This window comes from Lissotriton vulgaris, chromosome 5 (assembly GCF_964263255.1).
Source record: "Lissotriton vulgaris chromosome 5, aLisVul1.2, whole genome shotgun sequence".
NCBI classification, from domain to species: domain Eukaryota; kingdom Metazoa; phylum Chordata; class Amphibia; order Caudata; family Salamandridae; genus Lissotriton; species Lissotriton vulgaris.
The window spans coordinates 1959372487-1959390367 of NC_141693.1; the positions used below are offsets into that span (position 1 = coordinate 1959372487).

At 44.4% G+C, this 17881-nt stretch overlaps 1 protein-coding gene across 1 annotated transcript in view; it reads right to left on the minus strand.

The window, feature by feature from the left end:
• Positions 1-13573: 13573 nt before the first annotated feature.
• Positions 13574-17881, minus strand: part of LOC147717872 (uncharacterized) — a 203770-nt gene continuing 199462 nt past the window's right edge. Inside the window, exons 4-5 of the mRNA XM_086920579.1 lie at positions 14586-14629; positions 13574-13771 (exon numbers count right to left, since the gene is read on the minus strand). Coding sequence (XP_086776705.1) covers positions 13643-13771; positions 14586-14629 — 173 coding nt within the window. The 3' untranslated portion in view covers positions 13574-13642. The remainder of the gene's footprint in view (positions 13772-14585; positions 14630-17881) is intronic.

The window sequence follows — 17881 nt, forward strand, 5'->3', positions numbered from 1 at the left end:
TTCCACATTGAGAACTGCCGCACCTTTCTTCTCTGTTTGCCCCTGTTCTTTAGACTCTTGCAGTGCTTCGTGGAAAGGACTTTCTTTAATTAAAGATTTCTGTGCATTTGATAGGCGGGCCAGGGTTGATACTGTTATCTGGTTCTCTCATTGTCGTATAGGTTTACCGGGATTGTTTATCTGATCTAACAGAGTCCGGGGCGGGGTTGATCATGACGGAGGAAGGAGACCGGGAGTCCGTACAACATGCCCTCCTCCGATTTCCCTCATTGGGTGGGGTTCTTTGCCTTTTCTTTCTTTCTCATCTTCTATATTTCGGGTTCTCTTACTGGGCGACAGGCACGCTGCGAGGGGGGTGGCCGTAGTCATCAGCAGGGGTGCAATGTGGGGGGTGTGGGGATGGGTGTTCGTTTTTATTTTTGTTCTATGGCCTCTTTCTTCCTTCTCTTCCCCTTGTCTTCTTCTCTTTTCTTCTCCCGGGTTAGTATAGTGGGTTCGGTTTCACACATCCTGATCTCTGTGTTCGTACCTTGACTGTTCGAGGTATTGGTGTTCTGGGGTGGACATTACTGATGGAGTCGACGATCACAATGCACTAGTTTATCCTGATGACTTACGTCTTAATTCCGTTGACTTAATTGATAGCGAGTTTCTCTCGGTATGTTGTTTCTTTGCTCGCGCCCCCTTTGTGACCCGAGACGCTGTGCCATACCTGACTCTCTCTACTTATTATTTTAAAATGAAAACCTCTTATCCTGTGACTAACTTGAATTACCTTTGCAACCGATGCTCATTGCGAATTGAGATCCTATGATTAGCGGCCAGCCCTGGGGGTTGTAGGCCCTTGTTTGTATTTCATTGCAAATGTTAAATAAAGGTTTTAAAACAAAAAATAAAAACAAGAGCTGCTGCAAGCAAAATTACAAATGCAGGAGTATTGCTATCAATTAGGGGACACAGCAAGTATGGCCTATCTCCAAAAGACGTACGAATAGAGTGAATATACTGGGAGATTATTCGCATGGCAGGCAAAAGAGAAGCAGGTCCAAAATAGAATTGAAAACAACAGAGAAGAGCAATCAAAAACACAACTAACTAGGACAGAGGATATTGTCAAGACTTTTTTGAGGCACAATAAGAAAATGTATCAGACAGATCAACCAACACTGCCTGACCACATTGTAAGCTTCCTCGACAATCTACCAATCCCGTCCCTAAACAGTGAGATCAGAGAAACACTACTTGAAGAATTTACCGCTGAAGAAATAGAATTGGAGATAGGTTTAACGGCAAATTGTAAAGCGACCGGGGAGGATTGGATGTGTTCACCCCATTCCTCAACGTACAAGTATTAAAGTGTTAAAATTAGCTAACAACCTACTAAAAGGGGGGGAACCCCCATCCTCTTTCCATACAGCAGTCGTAGTCCGCATTCTGAAGAAAGGTAACAGGGAAAATATCAACTCCTACAGACCTATAAGTCTTCTTAATGTTGAATCTAAGATCTTCAGAAAGCTCCTTACAAATAGGCTCAATAGAATTGTGGGTTCACTTATTCATGTATATCAATGTGGATTTGTGGCTGGGAGACAGCTTTCTACTAACACAAAATATTTATTATAAGCATTAGATTATTTTAATAAGAATAGTATAGAGGCTCAAGTGTGGTTTTTAGATGCTGAGAAAGCCTTTGAACTGGTGTATTTTTTTAATACTTGTAAAATCTGGCTTCCCAGAATGGTCTATACAATTAAAAAGAAGCAAGATGTCTATCCTACCACTATTTAACTTTTTATTTGCAGCAGCTCCATGTGAACTACAAGCGTCTTTTTTAAAGAGATGGATAGTCTGTCCTATGAGCCAATAAGGCACCAAGACTAGCACTAGCCACTTAAAACTACACGACTGAAGAGGGAGGATTGTCCCTACCAAACATAAGAGAATATTACCATGCAAATTTTGCACACAACAATCATAGATTATACACCCAGTCTAACTCTTCGGAGATGGATAATTTTGTTATGGATAAAATCTTAATGGAGTACAAAATTATGGACCCAATGAGAATAGTTAAGAACCCGAAGAAAGTGCGGTAGAAAGTACTCCAATGGATACTTGAACAAAAAACCCAACTGTTAGCATTTTACGGTATCCCCCGATAAATGGCTCAACTAGACTGGTTCATTTCTACAACGGGGAGGTCAAGTTGCTACAAACCGGTATACTAAGAAATGAGGAGAATAGGTATAGGCAAGTGAGAGACATTCTTAACTCAGACTCCTGGAAAAATTGGCCCGAGATCGAAATCTGGCTTCTCCACTCCAGGGTCATGGATAAATGGTCATTTATTTAAAAAAAACATTTTTGGGAAAATATTGACACTAGAACTTTAACAGCAAATTCAGGAATAAGCGAAGCCCTAGAAGATTCTGATAAGCGGTCAGTAAGCGCTTGGGTGATAATCTTAATGATAATAAATCTGCTGCTCATTACGAAACAATACAAGATAAATGGCGAAAAAAAGAAGAGCAACATGGAGCAGAATTAACAAAGTTAATGCTACAGTTATCAGAGGTGCTACATTTTAAACAAACGCAATTTTATACAAAATGGTTAATATATAGGATTCCATAATTTCTACATAATAGATATCTCCAGATTCACAATAGGTACTTTCGCTGTGCTGTGCTAAGGAAGGAGGAGGCACTTGGTTTCATATTGTTTGGGATTGTCCAAAAATTAAGAGTTTCTGGGAAGAAATTGAAAAATATCTCCGACCAGCTACAGGTCAATCTATAACTATTGATAACTACATTCCAGTTCTGGGATGTTCTCCAAACGCAACACTAAATAATATGCAAGAAGAATTAGGGAGAGGAGTTGGCCTAACGGCTAGGGTGGTCGTCCTCGAATCTGGGGAACTGGGTTTGAGTGTCGGCAATGACGCTGAACATCTGTGATGCTGGCCAAATAACTTAGGGCCAGATGTAGGTGGCAATTTACTGACCAGTAACAGCCGTTTTTGCCCGTTACCGACCGGTAAATGGTCATTTGTGATGTAGGGGCCCTATTTTACCGAATCGGTAAATTTACCGAATCGGTAAAATACCGAATCAGTGTTTTTACCGATTTGGTAACTTGCAGATGTAGGTGGGACTCTTCCTCAGGCCAATCCAATTGGGTGGTAAAATACCGAATCCAGGTGTGCATACACATCTGTGCATGCACACCTGTGCCATGTGACACACAGACATGCCCTTAGGGCATGTCTGTGTGTCACATGGCACACAAGCCTGTAATTGGGGTGCTAGAGGGTGTCAAAGTGACACCCCCTGCACCCTTGCAAGAATAGGTAATTACCGAATCGGTAAATACCGATTTGGTATTCCACATTGATTCCTATGGGCTTCAAGGCCCATAGGAATCAATAGGGGATACCGATTCGGTATTTACAGAATCGGTAAATACCGAATATCTTACAGATTCGGTATTTACTGATTCAGAATTACCTACATTTCCCCCCCTCTAATTTGCCACTTCTTAAATACCGAATCGGTATGATTCGGTATTTTAGAAGTGGTAAATTAGATTTACCTACATCGGGCCCTTAATCTTCCTGTGAAAAATTAATGTGTCCTCATGTAATGCAACTTATGCTATGTAAAGCGCTCTGATACCTTCGGGTCAAGTTTGCGCTATATAAAAACTCCTTAAAAGAATGCTTATTCATACCTGACTTAATGGCGAGATCACTCATTTTACCAAACTGGCGTAGTAACAATGCACCTTCTTTCCAAGCCTGGAGAGCTAAACTTCATAAAGTTAAAGAGCTAGAGAGACGATATGCATTAAGATCAGGGTCTCTCAGGAAATTCAAGAAACGTTGGAGATCCATAGGAAATTAGTCTGGGATCGAGGTAAAAAGAATGTTGTTTCTGGACTCTAGCACCAAAATAGTTGCTGCTGGTTTTGGTAGGCCTCATGGTGCCTTGATAATATGACTGTTTATGTAAAAGATGTGGCTTGGTTGCTTAACCCCTTGGGCACGGCCGCGATTCTGCGCCAGTGCAGCGTTTTTCAAAGTGGGCAAGTTTATGACGGCCCCCAGCCGTCATCAGCACACGAGCCCCGTGATGCATGATGGCTGGGGCCGTCATCAGCATCGAAGGGGTTAAATAAGTGTGTCTGTGTTTTTCCATCCCCAAAGTCGATGGAACGTGGCTTGTTTTGCATCGAAAGACAATAATTTCCCCACTGCGGTTATAAGTGTCTGCTGCCCATTACAATGAATTGATTGCTTGCATTGCTATAGGTTCTCATTAAAATCCTATTTGACGTTTTTAAGGTGCATATTTTCTGTTCAGAATGTAGGCCACTGAAAAAGTATGTGGAAAATGTAGCCAAATGTAGGTATATGAAACATTAAATCCCTTGAAGGCAGCAAAGGTTGTAAGCATCATTAATGCCAACTGAATGTAGTTTTAGTTTTTCATATTAACTAGTCTTACGTGCATTTTTGCATGTGGATAACTCCCAAGTGCCCCATGTCGTGTTTGCCTCCTTCTGCCTGTTCTATATGTTAAGCCAACAGAATATTGTATTCTTAAACTTGCATCTGTGTTGTTACCATTGGAAGGGTGCTTAAAACTCACAGTATGCAAAATAAAGGTGGCTGAAACCCCAGGCTGGTTAAAGGTTCACCAAAATACAGGGCTGCTTAACAGTTATACGGATGTGCATGTGGCCTACATGTGAGTTGTGTGCACGTTGAGGCATGTGTGTTTGTGTGTGTATGTGTACGTGCATGGAAGTAGGAATTTGGGGGGGGGGGGAGTTACTGCAGCACCCCTACAATGACCTTGCTGGACTTTATTGAGTGGATAAGCAATACAGATACCTTCACATATTGGTTTTTATCTTGTTACATTTGCTGTAAGTTCAAATACTGAGGTCACATGTCAGGTTGTGTCTGACAAACTGCTGTTTATTCTTTTAACATGGCGATTGGTGTTTACTTTGCTTCCTCTAACCGAAAAGTTCTAGGATTCACAGTTAGTGAATTTAGTAATGTGGCCTTTCAGACAATCTTGCTAGAGTAAAGGGAGTGTGAAAGGATGTAAGATTTTTCTAACACACAACAGCATTTAAATACCTTTCAATGAACTCTACACATATTTTAAAATACAACAGCAATTAGGAAAGTAAAATAAAACAATTTGTTTCTAATTCTGAATGTGATGAAAACAAGGATTTTAATAGAATAAAAACAAATCAAGACACTTTCCTTGGTGATGTGCGAATGATAAATATTTGCTGAAATCCAATTACCACACAATTTGTGAGCTATGTAGTTCTATCAGTAAAGCTGCATGCCTGTGCACATTTTGTGACAATTTCAATGGAAAATGAACTGTCTATAAACAACAGTGGACTTCCTCATCATGCTTTGGTAATAATAAATCTGTGACACAGTACCCCAAAGTGCACCACCAGCAACATACCACACCCTTAACACTCTCTTGCTGAATGGGCATGGCTCATTTGCTGAACTGGTTCATTGTGTGACCCTTGACTTTTCACAGTCCCTGTGAGTTCAGTTGGGTAACACTGATGGTAGCACCCCCACTCTAAAAATTGTTCCAGCTCCATCACCTGTCCAAGTATATCCCTGATATTTTGTGCATCAGTGTGCCAGGTCTATTGAAAAGCAAACATATTGGATTGTAATTCCTATTTCGGTCACTCAAAGAGAGTGCTAGCTGTTTGTCAGCCTTATGCAAGTAGCAAAAATAATACAACTATACTTGAATCAGCTGGGTCATCCTTTTCAGCCATTGCTGTAGTTCCATTAAAATGTTGTTTCAGCCCCCAGGACAGCATTGCCACAGTGGCAATGGGTCAGCCCCCTTCAGCCATCACCTCGCTTGCCAGCGTTACTTTTGTGTGTGGTGTGCTGGGATTAGAGACATCAGTGCGACCATAGAGTATCAACACTGTGGCATCCACACCACTCCACATTACACGCAGTATGTCCTATTTTTAGGAGTGGCACCACATCCTCTTTAGCTCACTTCACAAGAAATCTTAGGGTGACTCTGCAACTGACGCTGCACTCGCAACAGATGCCATGGTGTTCGCTGCTACATGCACTCTTCGTGCCTGTTTGGAGGGTCGGGCACGCCACTTCGACCGCCCTGTCTGCCTGTCATTGGGTACGCATTCTCACTGAGTGCCCCCTCCTTCCCAGAAACATACTCCCATTGCCTGCCAAGGACTTCACCATAGGCCTGGCAATGGTCACTAGCTTGAGCTGCTTGCCCCCTTATGCATACAGAGACTTACTCCCCATTGCCATCTCGGACTGCACTAGCGGCCTAAGGACTGGTGGACAAGCTTCCTGTGCAAGTTGATCATGACCTTTCTGCTACCCTCTACCATGCATCCCAGGCTTCAAATTGTAGGACTAGAACTCTATTAGAAACAAGTGAGGACATACTTGCTTCTTTTTCGCTAATTAATCTTTAATAATCATTTTGGCTGGGTCTTTTCAGCCCACTAACACTGTTAGCTAATGCTTCCCCAACTCATCAGACATTATAGCTCACTCACCCCAACAGTTTGCTTAGTGGATCCTCACTACTCTTGATCCTGCACATAGTAGAGAAAATTGTGTCCACAAACATACTGTTGCCTCCTGCATAGGTTAATAATTAGAGGGAACATTAGCCATGATCTGTGTGCAACTGAGTGCTGCTCCCCAGAGAGGTGCTCCCATTCTTCTAGAAGTGGCAAGACTGAAACTCCAATACAATGCTCACTAATTGCATAAAGAACTGTACACACTCATTTCTGTGTTCTAAGTTCAGGAGAGTGATAGTTATATTTAACCTACAGAATTGTTCTTGCGTCTGTTCAGCACATGCACTAGCACATACATGCCAACAGACCCGATTCTGGTTCCCCTCATAAGTTCCATTCATCCTTCAGGTCGAGACTGTGATCCTGATTGAAAGTGTTGGAAGATAAAGAGGGAGGAAAGGCTCTTGGAACCACCCTCTTTTGATGGTTCCCCCTCAGTCAGAATAAGAGACAAGGGCAGACAGCAGGGGACTGACAAGGCCAGAAGCGTAGCAAGGATGCCATGGGCGTTGGTGCAAACAAGGAAAATTACCCATTTGACAGCTATTGTGGTAGTAAAATACAGCAATTATCAGATTCAAGCAAGAGGCCCGTGCAAGCCGACATACCTCATAAATATAAATGAGATAGGTTGTTGTTTGCGACCCATTAGGAATGACAGCCATCGCAAGGATGGTGGCCTGCTGAGGGCAGCAGATCATAATGCCTGTGAGTGATTGTTTTTAAATAAAGCAATTAAAAAAAAATGGAGTCCATTTTCCTTCGAGGGAAACGGGATGCATTTAAAAAAAGAAAATTTCAAGTATTTGGGGGTGTATATTACCAGAGACAAAACAGTGTTCCTCTACAGAAATCCGAAACCTCAGCTGGCACGTCTGGCAACAGAAATGGGCCATTGCCGATCATTGCCTCTCACTCTTGCGGGGCGCGCTGCAATGCTCAAGATGCTCGCATTGCCTCTCCTCCTCTATATCTTGCAGAATACACCATACCTGGTCCCGTTGGGGGTCATTAAACGGATATCCCAGGCAGTGCGTGCCCTGCTCTGGGATGGGGGCAATCCTCGGATAGCGCTACATAAGCTCACACGAGGGGTGTATGATGGGGGGTTGGCCCTCACAGACGTGCAGCTCTATTATTGGGCCTCCCAGTTGCAGGTTGATAAAGACTGGGAGTACTCAGACAGATCAGAGCCGGCCTACAGGGTTGACCGGCTGGTGATGCAGAGTGGGAGCTGCCAATCATTGCTATATGCCCGCAGGCTCCGAACGGACTGGCCCTCGCACACCGAGGTGGTGGGGAATTGCTGGAGAGAGGTGAATAAATTTCTGGGGTGGTCCGGATCCTTTACTGGTCACACCCCCCTATGGCTTGGTGAGCATCTGGCAGAGGTGTCTCGATTGCTGGGCTTCCGAAGGTGGAAACTGATAGGTATAGAATACCTGGGGACGTGTGGAAGGGGGAAGCCCCTCGCTCGTTCGAGTATCTGAAAAAAAAATACAACATGCATGAGTCGCAGCGGTATCACTATTTGCACCTCACGCACGCCCTGTGCTCACAAATTAAGAGAGGCAGTTCTATCCTGGAATATTCTCCCCTGGGGGATCGCCTACTTCTTGATCCCATCCCGGAGAAGCCTACTTCGACGATCTATCGAAAGCTCATATAGAACATGCAGGATCCTTTGGTGCCGCTGCGAGTGCAGTGGGAGCACGACTTGGACGCATTAGCAGAAGAGGACTGGCAAGACGCATTGCAGAGCCCACGGGAGATTGCGATTCAAGTCAGGTTCCGTTTAGTGCATCCCAAGATATTGCACAGCGTGTATTACCCTCGCACCCACTTGTACTCATGGGGTAGGTGTCAGTCGGCCCTCTGCACGAGGGGTTGCCAGAAAGAAGGCTTCTTTTTTTCACATCTTATGGGAGTGCCTAGAGATCGTACCCTTCTGGACCAAGGTCACCGACACAATGGCCGAGGTGGTGGGCTTGGCGGTACTGAGGGAACCCAGATGGTTGCTTCTAATGATAAAGGGGGCCGCGGATTGGACCAGGTATGAGGAGCTCTAGATTGCGTTGTTATGTTATGTTATGTTATGTTATGTTATGTTATGTTAAGATTTTTAAAAAGCACTCAAATTAACACTGGGGCATCGCGGCGCTAACCAGGCAGAATACTACTGAGGGAGGGAATACAGATAGTCAAGCAGAAGTTGCTAGAACAGAAAGGCTTTCAGCTATTTCCTAAAAACATTGTAGGTTGTGATTTTACGTAGAGCATGCAGGAGCTGGTTCCAATACCTTGGAGCTAGAAATGAGAAGGCTCTACCTCCCGTACGGACCAGCCTTTTCCGGATAATCTGTAAAAGATCTTGAGTGCTGGATCTAAGATTCCTACAAGGAGAGTGTTTCTGTAGTCTTTTTCTGCAAATACAGGGAGCCTCTTTCATTCAGTGCATTGTATGTCAGGCAACAAATCTTAAAAAAAGATATTTTCTTTACTGACAGCCAGTGCAGTTCCCTCAATAGAGGAGTTGAAGGTGAATATGCAGGTTGATTTAAAATCATTCTGGCTGCTGTATTTTGCACTACTTGAAGTTTGGCCAGTAGTGTCTCCCTACTTCCACCAGCAAGGCATTTCCGTAGTCCAAGCGGCTTATTACCATGGCCTGTACTAATGTTCTACGGTGAGAGATGGGAATGTAAGGTAGACTTTTTCTTAAAAGTCAGAGGCCATAGTAACACAAACTCATCGTGGCCGCAACATGATCTTTCATACTCAGGTCCCGGTCCAGTTTTAGTCCCAGATTTTTTACTGTCAGTTTAGGAGAAGGGGCAAGGCCCAGCTGAGCCGGCCACCAATCTGACCAGACAGCCATGGCTTTTCCCGTAAGCATCACTTCTGTTTTTTCCGGATTCAACTAGAGACAATTAGCAGTCATCCAGTTGGAGATGGCAAGCATCCCGGTGCAAAACGGGCTTTGTCAAGTGCTGGGTTCGGACCGATGGTGAATATAAGCTGCGTAGCATCAGCGTACGAAATGATCTCAAAAACCAGCCACTCGACAATCATTGCCAATGGTGCCATGTATAAATTAAAAAGAGTTGGGCTTAGACAAGAAAGCTGCGGAGAGATCTAGGAGGATCAGAATTCTGAGCCCCCGCATCTACGGTCTGCAACTTTTCGGGCTAAATTGGAGAACACTGTTAATACATACTTTGCTGACAACAAGGGCACGGCTTCTACCAGGTCAATTGAATAGGAAGTGTTTAAAATCACAATACGGGGGGTAGCGATGGGAGGGGTGGTGGGGATTAGGAAGGAAGTGAACCGAGACTTGACAGACTTGGAGGACCAACTGCAGCCACTGGAGGTGGCGGCTCAGAGAAATATAGTAGGGGTAGAGCAATTACAGGAGACAAGGATAAAGTACGCCGAGCTACTGGAGCAACTCCGGACGGTAGACTTTCATGCATACACATTGCCTACGCACAATGAGGTTGATAGAGCAGGTACACTGCTGGCGCAACTGATTGCTCCCCCACAGACTCCTAGCCTATCGGTGTACGATGCTCGTGGTGCGTTACTAACGGCCCAGAGTGACATTAACAAGACTTTTCTCTGTCTAGCGCATACCCTTCGCACAGATTTGAGGAAACAGTGCAATTCCTGGCGGGCGTGGACCTTCCAAAGGTCCCCGATGCCACTGCCGAGTCGTTGGCAGCACCGATAACCCTAGCAGAGATCTGGGCTGCAATAATAGCGCTGGCCTAAAATAAGACCCCGGGATCGTATGTCCTACCTGTGGAGTTTTACTCCACCTTTGTAGACACATTGGCTCCAAAGTTATTACAACTGTATGTCACCTCCCTTGAGGAGGGTACGCTGCCTCCCACTACTAAGGAAGCAATCGTCACGTCACTGCTGAAACCTGGTAAAGCTCCCACAGACTTGATATTGAGTACGCCATTGGCATCCAGATCAGTGTGGCTTTATTCCCAAGCTAGTACTTCCCTCAAGTTCTGCCGATTGCACGCCTTGATGCATGCGGTGACAGAGACATTGCCATTGGCTGGGTGCCTGTCCCTCGATATACGACGTTCTACAACTTAAGCTAGCCCTATATGCTTGCTGTTTTAGAGAAGTTTGGTACACCCCCGAATATTGCCAGTGGATTCAGCTGCTTTACACAGACCCCACTGCTTGCACCAACTCGGGACTGATCATACCGCCTGCCTATCGCATTTATTGGGGGACGCGTCAGAGTTCCCCCCTTTCGCCCCTGTTGTTTGTGTTGGCATTGGAACGAATGGCGCAACATTTGCACCGTGTCATGGCCCCGTTTGGTATACCGATACAGACAATAACACATTCAGACTCACTCTACGTGGATGATATGTTGTTGTTTTTTAAGGACCTTGGCGTGGACATGCGGGTCGTTGCCGGCGTATTCTTGCAGATTGGAGACGTCTCGGGGCTGTGCCTTAATGCCGCCAAATCGGTAGCATATTCCTTCTCTGGCACGTACAAGGGGACCCACCTACCGTTTGGGCAAGTACAGTTCAGAGTAGAACCCGTGACATTTAAATATCTGGGGATACAAATTCATAGGTCCTCCGCCAACACTATTGACAGGAATGTGGTGCGGACTATCAACTCGCTCCGGTCGCAAGTCGCCTTCTGGAACACCCTGCCGTTGTCCCTGGCAGGCTGGTTAGCAGTGTCCAAAATGGTCATGCTACCTCGACTCATATAATTTTGTAAATATTCCTGTGATCTTGCCGGCCTGGATTTTTAGATCGCTGATCACATTGCTCACGTCCTTGCTGTGGGGACAAGGGAGGCACAGGATGGCATTATCCAAGATGCAGCTGCCAAATACGGCAGGCGGCATTGTGGTGCCCGATTTTAAAACGTACTGTACATAGGGACAGTTGCAATGGTTGGCCTATTGGCTGGTGGGTCATAATCTGTTTGAAATTGGTTACACCCCGGCACACTAACGGAGTGTAAAGTTGCAGGCACTGCTCTGCCCTGGAGCTGACAGGGTGCGTGACCCTCCCTTCATGTTGTCCATTGCCATCCACTACTGGAAGCAGGCACAAAAATCTGCTAAAATTCCATACCCATATGCACCGAATATCCCTCTTTGTGGTCTCAGTACCCGACGCGGTGTATTGTCAGCTGGCCAGGTACAGGACTGGATACAGACAGGCTCAACAACAGTTGGAGATCTTTTCCTCGACGGTGCGCTGATGACTCATGGCAAATTTGTTCACACAAGAGCAGTATCGGAGACTCTATTCCTCACGCATGCGTCGGTTGTACAATATGTCCCGCGATATTGGTTGGTGGCACAGATCGAACACCCTACATTTCAATTGTTGCGGTCACTGCACATCATGGGCCATGGTCGACACCTGGTACGCTGGTTATAATGTGGATTACCTGAACACCTGCATGTACCACTGTTGCTGCTCCGTCATAAGTGGGATGTTTGCACTGGCAAGGGAACTGGAGGACAGGGAGTGGGATGCTGCCCTAGAACATCCCCGTCATGTGTCCCGTCATTTCCGGTTGATGTCCATACAACTACTACTAAAACACAGGGCTTACCTTACACTGCAGGCTATTCATAGAATGTACCCCTTGGCTGCTGCAAGCTACCCCAGATGTCCCCATGATCCTGCTGATTTTACACATATGTTATGGTCATGTCCTGTCCTGGGAGGGTTTTGGTCTGAAGTTACCGGTGGATTATCCGCATTGACGGAGCGTAATGGCTGGGATGCCATGGAAGTGTGTTTATTGGGTCTCCTTCCACTTCCAAAGAAAGGAAAACTGCTGCTTTGCTTTGCAGGGTTGGCTCTGATGCTCGCTAAATGACTAATAACACAGCGGTAGAAATCTTGCAGGGCGCCACAAGAGGGCAACTGGAGATGGGCGGTCATTTAGATGGGCGGTAGCAGAAGGGGAGGCACTAGCTCGTGAGGAATATAGGGGATTGAGGAAAAAATCAATAGCACTTGATTGGGCACACATGTTAGAGCAATTTAAAGCAGTGACATGAGATGATGTGGATGCCGCCATAGATTTACCGGTTGAGTTTCCTGCATCGGCCTATTTTTACGTTATGGGCAGCAACCCGCACCTGATGGGGGATCGCACTTCTGGCCGGAGGGCTCCCCCTCTCCCCGCTCGCTTTCTTGGTTCTTCCTCCCTTCTTTCTCCCCCCGACTGTCCAGCCACCTTCTGAGTGCTGGTTGGCTTCCTCCGGGGAGGGGGGGCATGCCCATTTCCCCTCCCCTCCTTCTGCCCCCGCCCCACGCCTAGGGACACACTGAAGCACTACTATTTTGGTGAATCCTTGAGACCTAGTCTCAGCGGCATGAATAAGAATATAGCAGCCGAGTTCATTATTAACAGTTTGTAGGGAGGGATGGTTGTGGGTGGGATGATAAGGGAGGGTATGTATGGGTAGCAAAGATGTGAGTAATTATTAGATGAATGCAGTATATTGTTTAATTCGGGATTATATTTGGCCCCTACATGGTCGAATAACGTGTATGCTGTAATATAGATTTTGACATGTTAAGATGGCTAAATGAACAACTAAATAATGTATCTATCACTAAATATGTCACTGCATATTGTATTGTAAAGCCTAATTGAAAAAACTAATAAAAATGTGTTAAAAAAAGTGACACTGGTACCACAATACTGAGACCATACTTGTAGGCTTGCCCAACATGTTAGGCAATCCTTCTAAAACAAGATGAGCAGCTACTTCAAATCTCTTTTGTTAATCGCCTTGAAGCCTGCACAGGTAAGCACTAAGGTAAACCACAATCATGGGAATTCATTAAAAACATGACGACTGCAAGCACTTTCCCTCCCCCCCTACATTATAGTGCTTGACCTAATGGATTCTTGCTGTAATCTTCTGGACTTAGAGGTACCTTCGGCATACCTAGCATCTAAAACAAAAAAAACTGCTGTGCTATTAGTCCAGGTGTATATCGGCATACAGGACCTCTTGCGATTCATCACGTGAAGATTTGCTCTTCTGTCTCTCAAGTGGCCCCAGCGACACGTACTCCACGTGGGATGTCAGGTCTTCCATTTCTGTTTCCTTGAATGGAAAAAATACACAGAAAAAGTACAACAAATGGTAAGGGCCCGGCACTGTGTGCGATTTGGTTAAAAATAATTTACAGGAAAGAAGAAAAAGTAAACTTGAACTACAGAGGGGGCATGTGGCTGCCACTTGTGTGCTTGTCATGTACTGGTACACTCTCAGCTCCCTTATGTGTGGGGTTTGAATGTGAAACCCCCACACTTAGTTGGTTGTCACACCGGTAATATTCCAATGCACCCAAGGACACTCTGCTCATATGAATTGAATGTTCTTGTCCCACAAGCCCCCTATGCATGTAAGAGCTATTTGAGAGTACCATACCCCTACGCTCTATCACTTTCCTAACGTGCTTTCTTTATTTTTTGCATGTACCCTGTTCACTGAACAGGACCATAGTGCTTTTAAAACCTAGGTTTGTACTTTAGAAATTCTCAAATGTGCAGACTGACTGGACTGCCAATAGAGTATTAAATGTACTGACTTCGTAAAATTGCTCGTTAGAGGTGTTATCACCTGTGGAGCTACAGCTACTGAGGTTACCAGGACCAGTGTGTGATGGGCTCTTTGGGTTTGTCCTTGTATTGCTGATTAGAGTCATTTTTATTATTCCATGCCACCTCCTGGTTCAGAGTTTCAAGTTTGAGAACTGCAAACTCTGTGCCTGACCACTCCTTCCTCAGTAGGCTTATATTGCTAATTTAGGAGAAGAAATCATCACGTAGAACTTTGGTCATGAACAACTGCATAGATATATTACACTAGCTGTGCTCGACAGGCAAGACATGAATGGAGTAGGAAGAGGACTTACCAGATGTGGGAGTGGGACATCATGTGCCCGCCCTCTGGAGCCTCCTGCAAAAGAAAGTAGACAGAGTTCAAAGTGATAGACTTACCTCAAAGAAAGGCGCAACTTTATTTTACTTGTATAAAGCAGAATTGGGACTTGGGAGGGTCTTTGGAATTTCACAGTGTTTTAACATGTTTTCGACCCTTTAGATAAGTGTTGTAAGGAAGACCCCTATAAACAATGCAGTATGTTCTATGTGAAATGCTATCAAAGGCCAACATTAGCCATCTTTCTAGTTTTTAGCTCGAGCTAGAGACAGGTTCAGCTGATTCACTGAGCTCATGAAATCACCAAAAAAAGCTTCAAAAAAGACTTTGGCTCCACCCTTATCTTTGTCCTTCATGGACACTTGATGGAGCAGCATTTGTGTTCACTTGCTTTTAAAGTAGTTCATTGAACATAACTGATAGACAAATTATTAATGCACTGCCTGTGTCAAATATAGTATACGAAGGAGCTTTTTATGGTGTAACCCCATGAGAAATACAGGGGGAAGGGACTTTACATTGTGAACTCTGTAGCTAATAAAACCCAAAGAGGTTTTATATTGTAAACTCCATCATAAACAAAAAACATTGGTAAAACTGAAAGGCCTCCATACTTAAATCTAGCAAACGTTCTGTTAGCACATTTATGAAGTCATTCCATTGACCATAAATGACACCGAAATTGTTAATTCAGATCCCAAATCAAATACTGTAGGAAGGGGAGGTGCATGGCATAAGCCCATAACAACTACAGTGGGAAGTAGTTTGACAATGTGTTCTCTGACAAATGCAATAGGAAGGGGTATGCCACTGCATGTCATAGAAAAGGACTCCAAATTGTTTGATACCAAGAGGTGCTGAAAACAAATTTTTTTTGGGGGGGGGGGTCTGAAATGCTTTAGCACTCTGTCCATCATCTTACTGTGTTTGCTATTTATTTATTTTGAAGGTTTTATAGAGCGCGAACAAGATCCTTGTGGAAATCAGAGTGCTTTACATTAAGTACGGTTAATTATACAAACAAATAAATGCAGGTAAATCACGTATACATAACATCAAGTACAAAGGAGAGCAGTAGGGTACATAACAGAACATACCCATTGAATCCGGTTGAGGGCAGATAAAGTGACTAGGATGTCTAGATGGACTCTTGTCATAGTAAGGATTACTAGTAAGAGTACGATTGATCTCAGAATTTCTTTAGACTATGATCAGGTGAATTTTGCCATGAGATTCGCTTTTACTTCCTTTTTGAAAGATGCAGTAGAAGAATTCAGTCTGGTTTCTGGTGGAAGTGTGTTCCATATCCTGGGCGCCATCCCAGAGAAGGTTCGTTTATATGTTTTCTTCTTGTTGAATCTATGAGGTTTCAATAATAGGTTTACCACACTTCTTGAAGATCTAATCCCACCAGAGATCGTCAATTTCTGTGCGAGGTAGCTGGGTGCATTATGACGTATGGCCCTATGCATCATGCACGCTATTTTTAGATGAATTCTGGCTTCAAGCGATAGCCAATTCAAGGTTTTTAAGTCTGGGGAAATGTGGGAACTTCTTTTCGAACCAGTGATGAGTCTCACTGCTGCATTTATTGAGGCTCTTAGGGGAGCTGTTGTAGCTTTTGGAAGGCCACACAGGGAGACACTTCGGTACTCCACACGAGGGATAACTAGAGCTTGTACTGCCAGCTTGAAGTCATTGACTAGCAGGAAGGGTTTCAGCTTCCTCAAAGTGTTTATCTGGAAGTTTGCTCCCTTTGTAGCGTTGCTAATGTGTTTCTGCATAGTGAGTCTGCTATCAAGAGTTATTCCCCAAGATTTCGCTGAGTCCACAATGGTTGTTTGAACGTTGAGTGTAGTAAGATGTTTGATCCAGTCTTGCATTATGGGGACTTTGGCGGGTGGAGCTATAAGGAGGAATTCAGTTTTAAAAGCGTTCAATTTGAGATGGTTTTCTGCCAGCAAGGACTGGGTGTTCCTGAGCATTGTGTTAAGCAATTTAATGTCTTCTAGGGTGCTGATCTTAAGATAAAGTTGTGTATCGTCACCGTACATATGATATTGCACGTTAGACGCATGTAGCATTTCGGTGAGTGGTTCCATGAACAGGTTAAACAATGTCGGAGATAGTGAGGACCCTTGTGGGACTCCCTACGTTACTGGTACGGATTCGGAAAGGGTGTTGTTGACCTTGAATTTTTGCGCTCGGTTATGGAGAAAAGAGGTAAACCAGTTTAACACTGACCCTGATAGCCCCATTCTATGTTTCAGAAGATTTATCAGATTCTCGTGTTTGACTGTATCAAAGGCTGTGGATAGGTCTAGCAGGATGAGTAGCATGATCCGTTATGGTCAAGAATTTGTAGCGCATTGTCAATAATATGTGTCATGGCTGATTCCGTGCTGTGACCTGCTCTGAAGCCTGATTGGTGTTTGTTAAGAAGGTCAAAGTGATTAAAATGTTTAGTCAGTTGGTGGTGTACACATTTTTCAAGTCATTTGGCGAAGGTAGGAATATTGGAAATAGGACGATAGATGTTTAGGTCCACAGGGTCAGCTGTTGGTTTGTTTAGGATGGGTGATACCTGTCCGACTTTGAGGGAGTCCAGGATGCAGCCTTGTTGCAGTGAACTGTTAATGATTTTGGTCAAGAGAGGCAGAAGCTATGGGGTTAAGTCTTTAACGGCGTTTGCAGGAAGAGGATCGGTGAGGTGATTGGCAGGCTTCAGGACATTAAGAATCTTGCCTAAAGCTTCTTCAGTGTAAGTAGTAAAGGATGTCAAGGCTGCAACGTTTTGAGGTCAAACGTTGAGGGGATTTGGTGTGGTGCAGTTGGGAGTGAAGGGGAGGCTTTCATATGAAGAGCGCTGTGTAATAATAGGTCTTTTAAGAGATTTTTCTTGGTGTTGTCAGTCTTCTGATTAAAGTAGGCAGAACATTTTTCACAGTTGGGTTGCAGGTGGGCTATGTCTTGTAGCCGTTGAGGTGCGTCCTTAGATTGGGTCTTGATTAATTTGAAACGTTTTTTAGGACGATTTCCTGCTTGGTCTAGTTGTTGGCTGAAGAAGTCTGCTTTAGTGCGCTTGATCTTTCTGTAATAAGCATTTCTCTTTTTCCTTAGTAACTTGAGGTGATTAGCAGATGGGACTGATCTCCAATTGCTTCATAAGTTCTGAGAGACCATCTATCCTCGTTAAGTAGACCATTGTACCATGGCTCAGAGTCTTTAGTGGAAAATCTCTTTAGTTGAAGGGGGGCTACCTCGTTAATT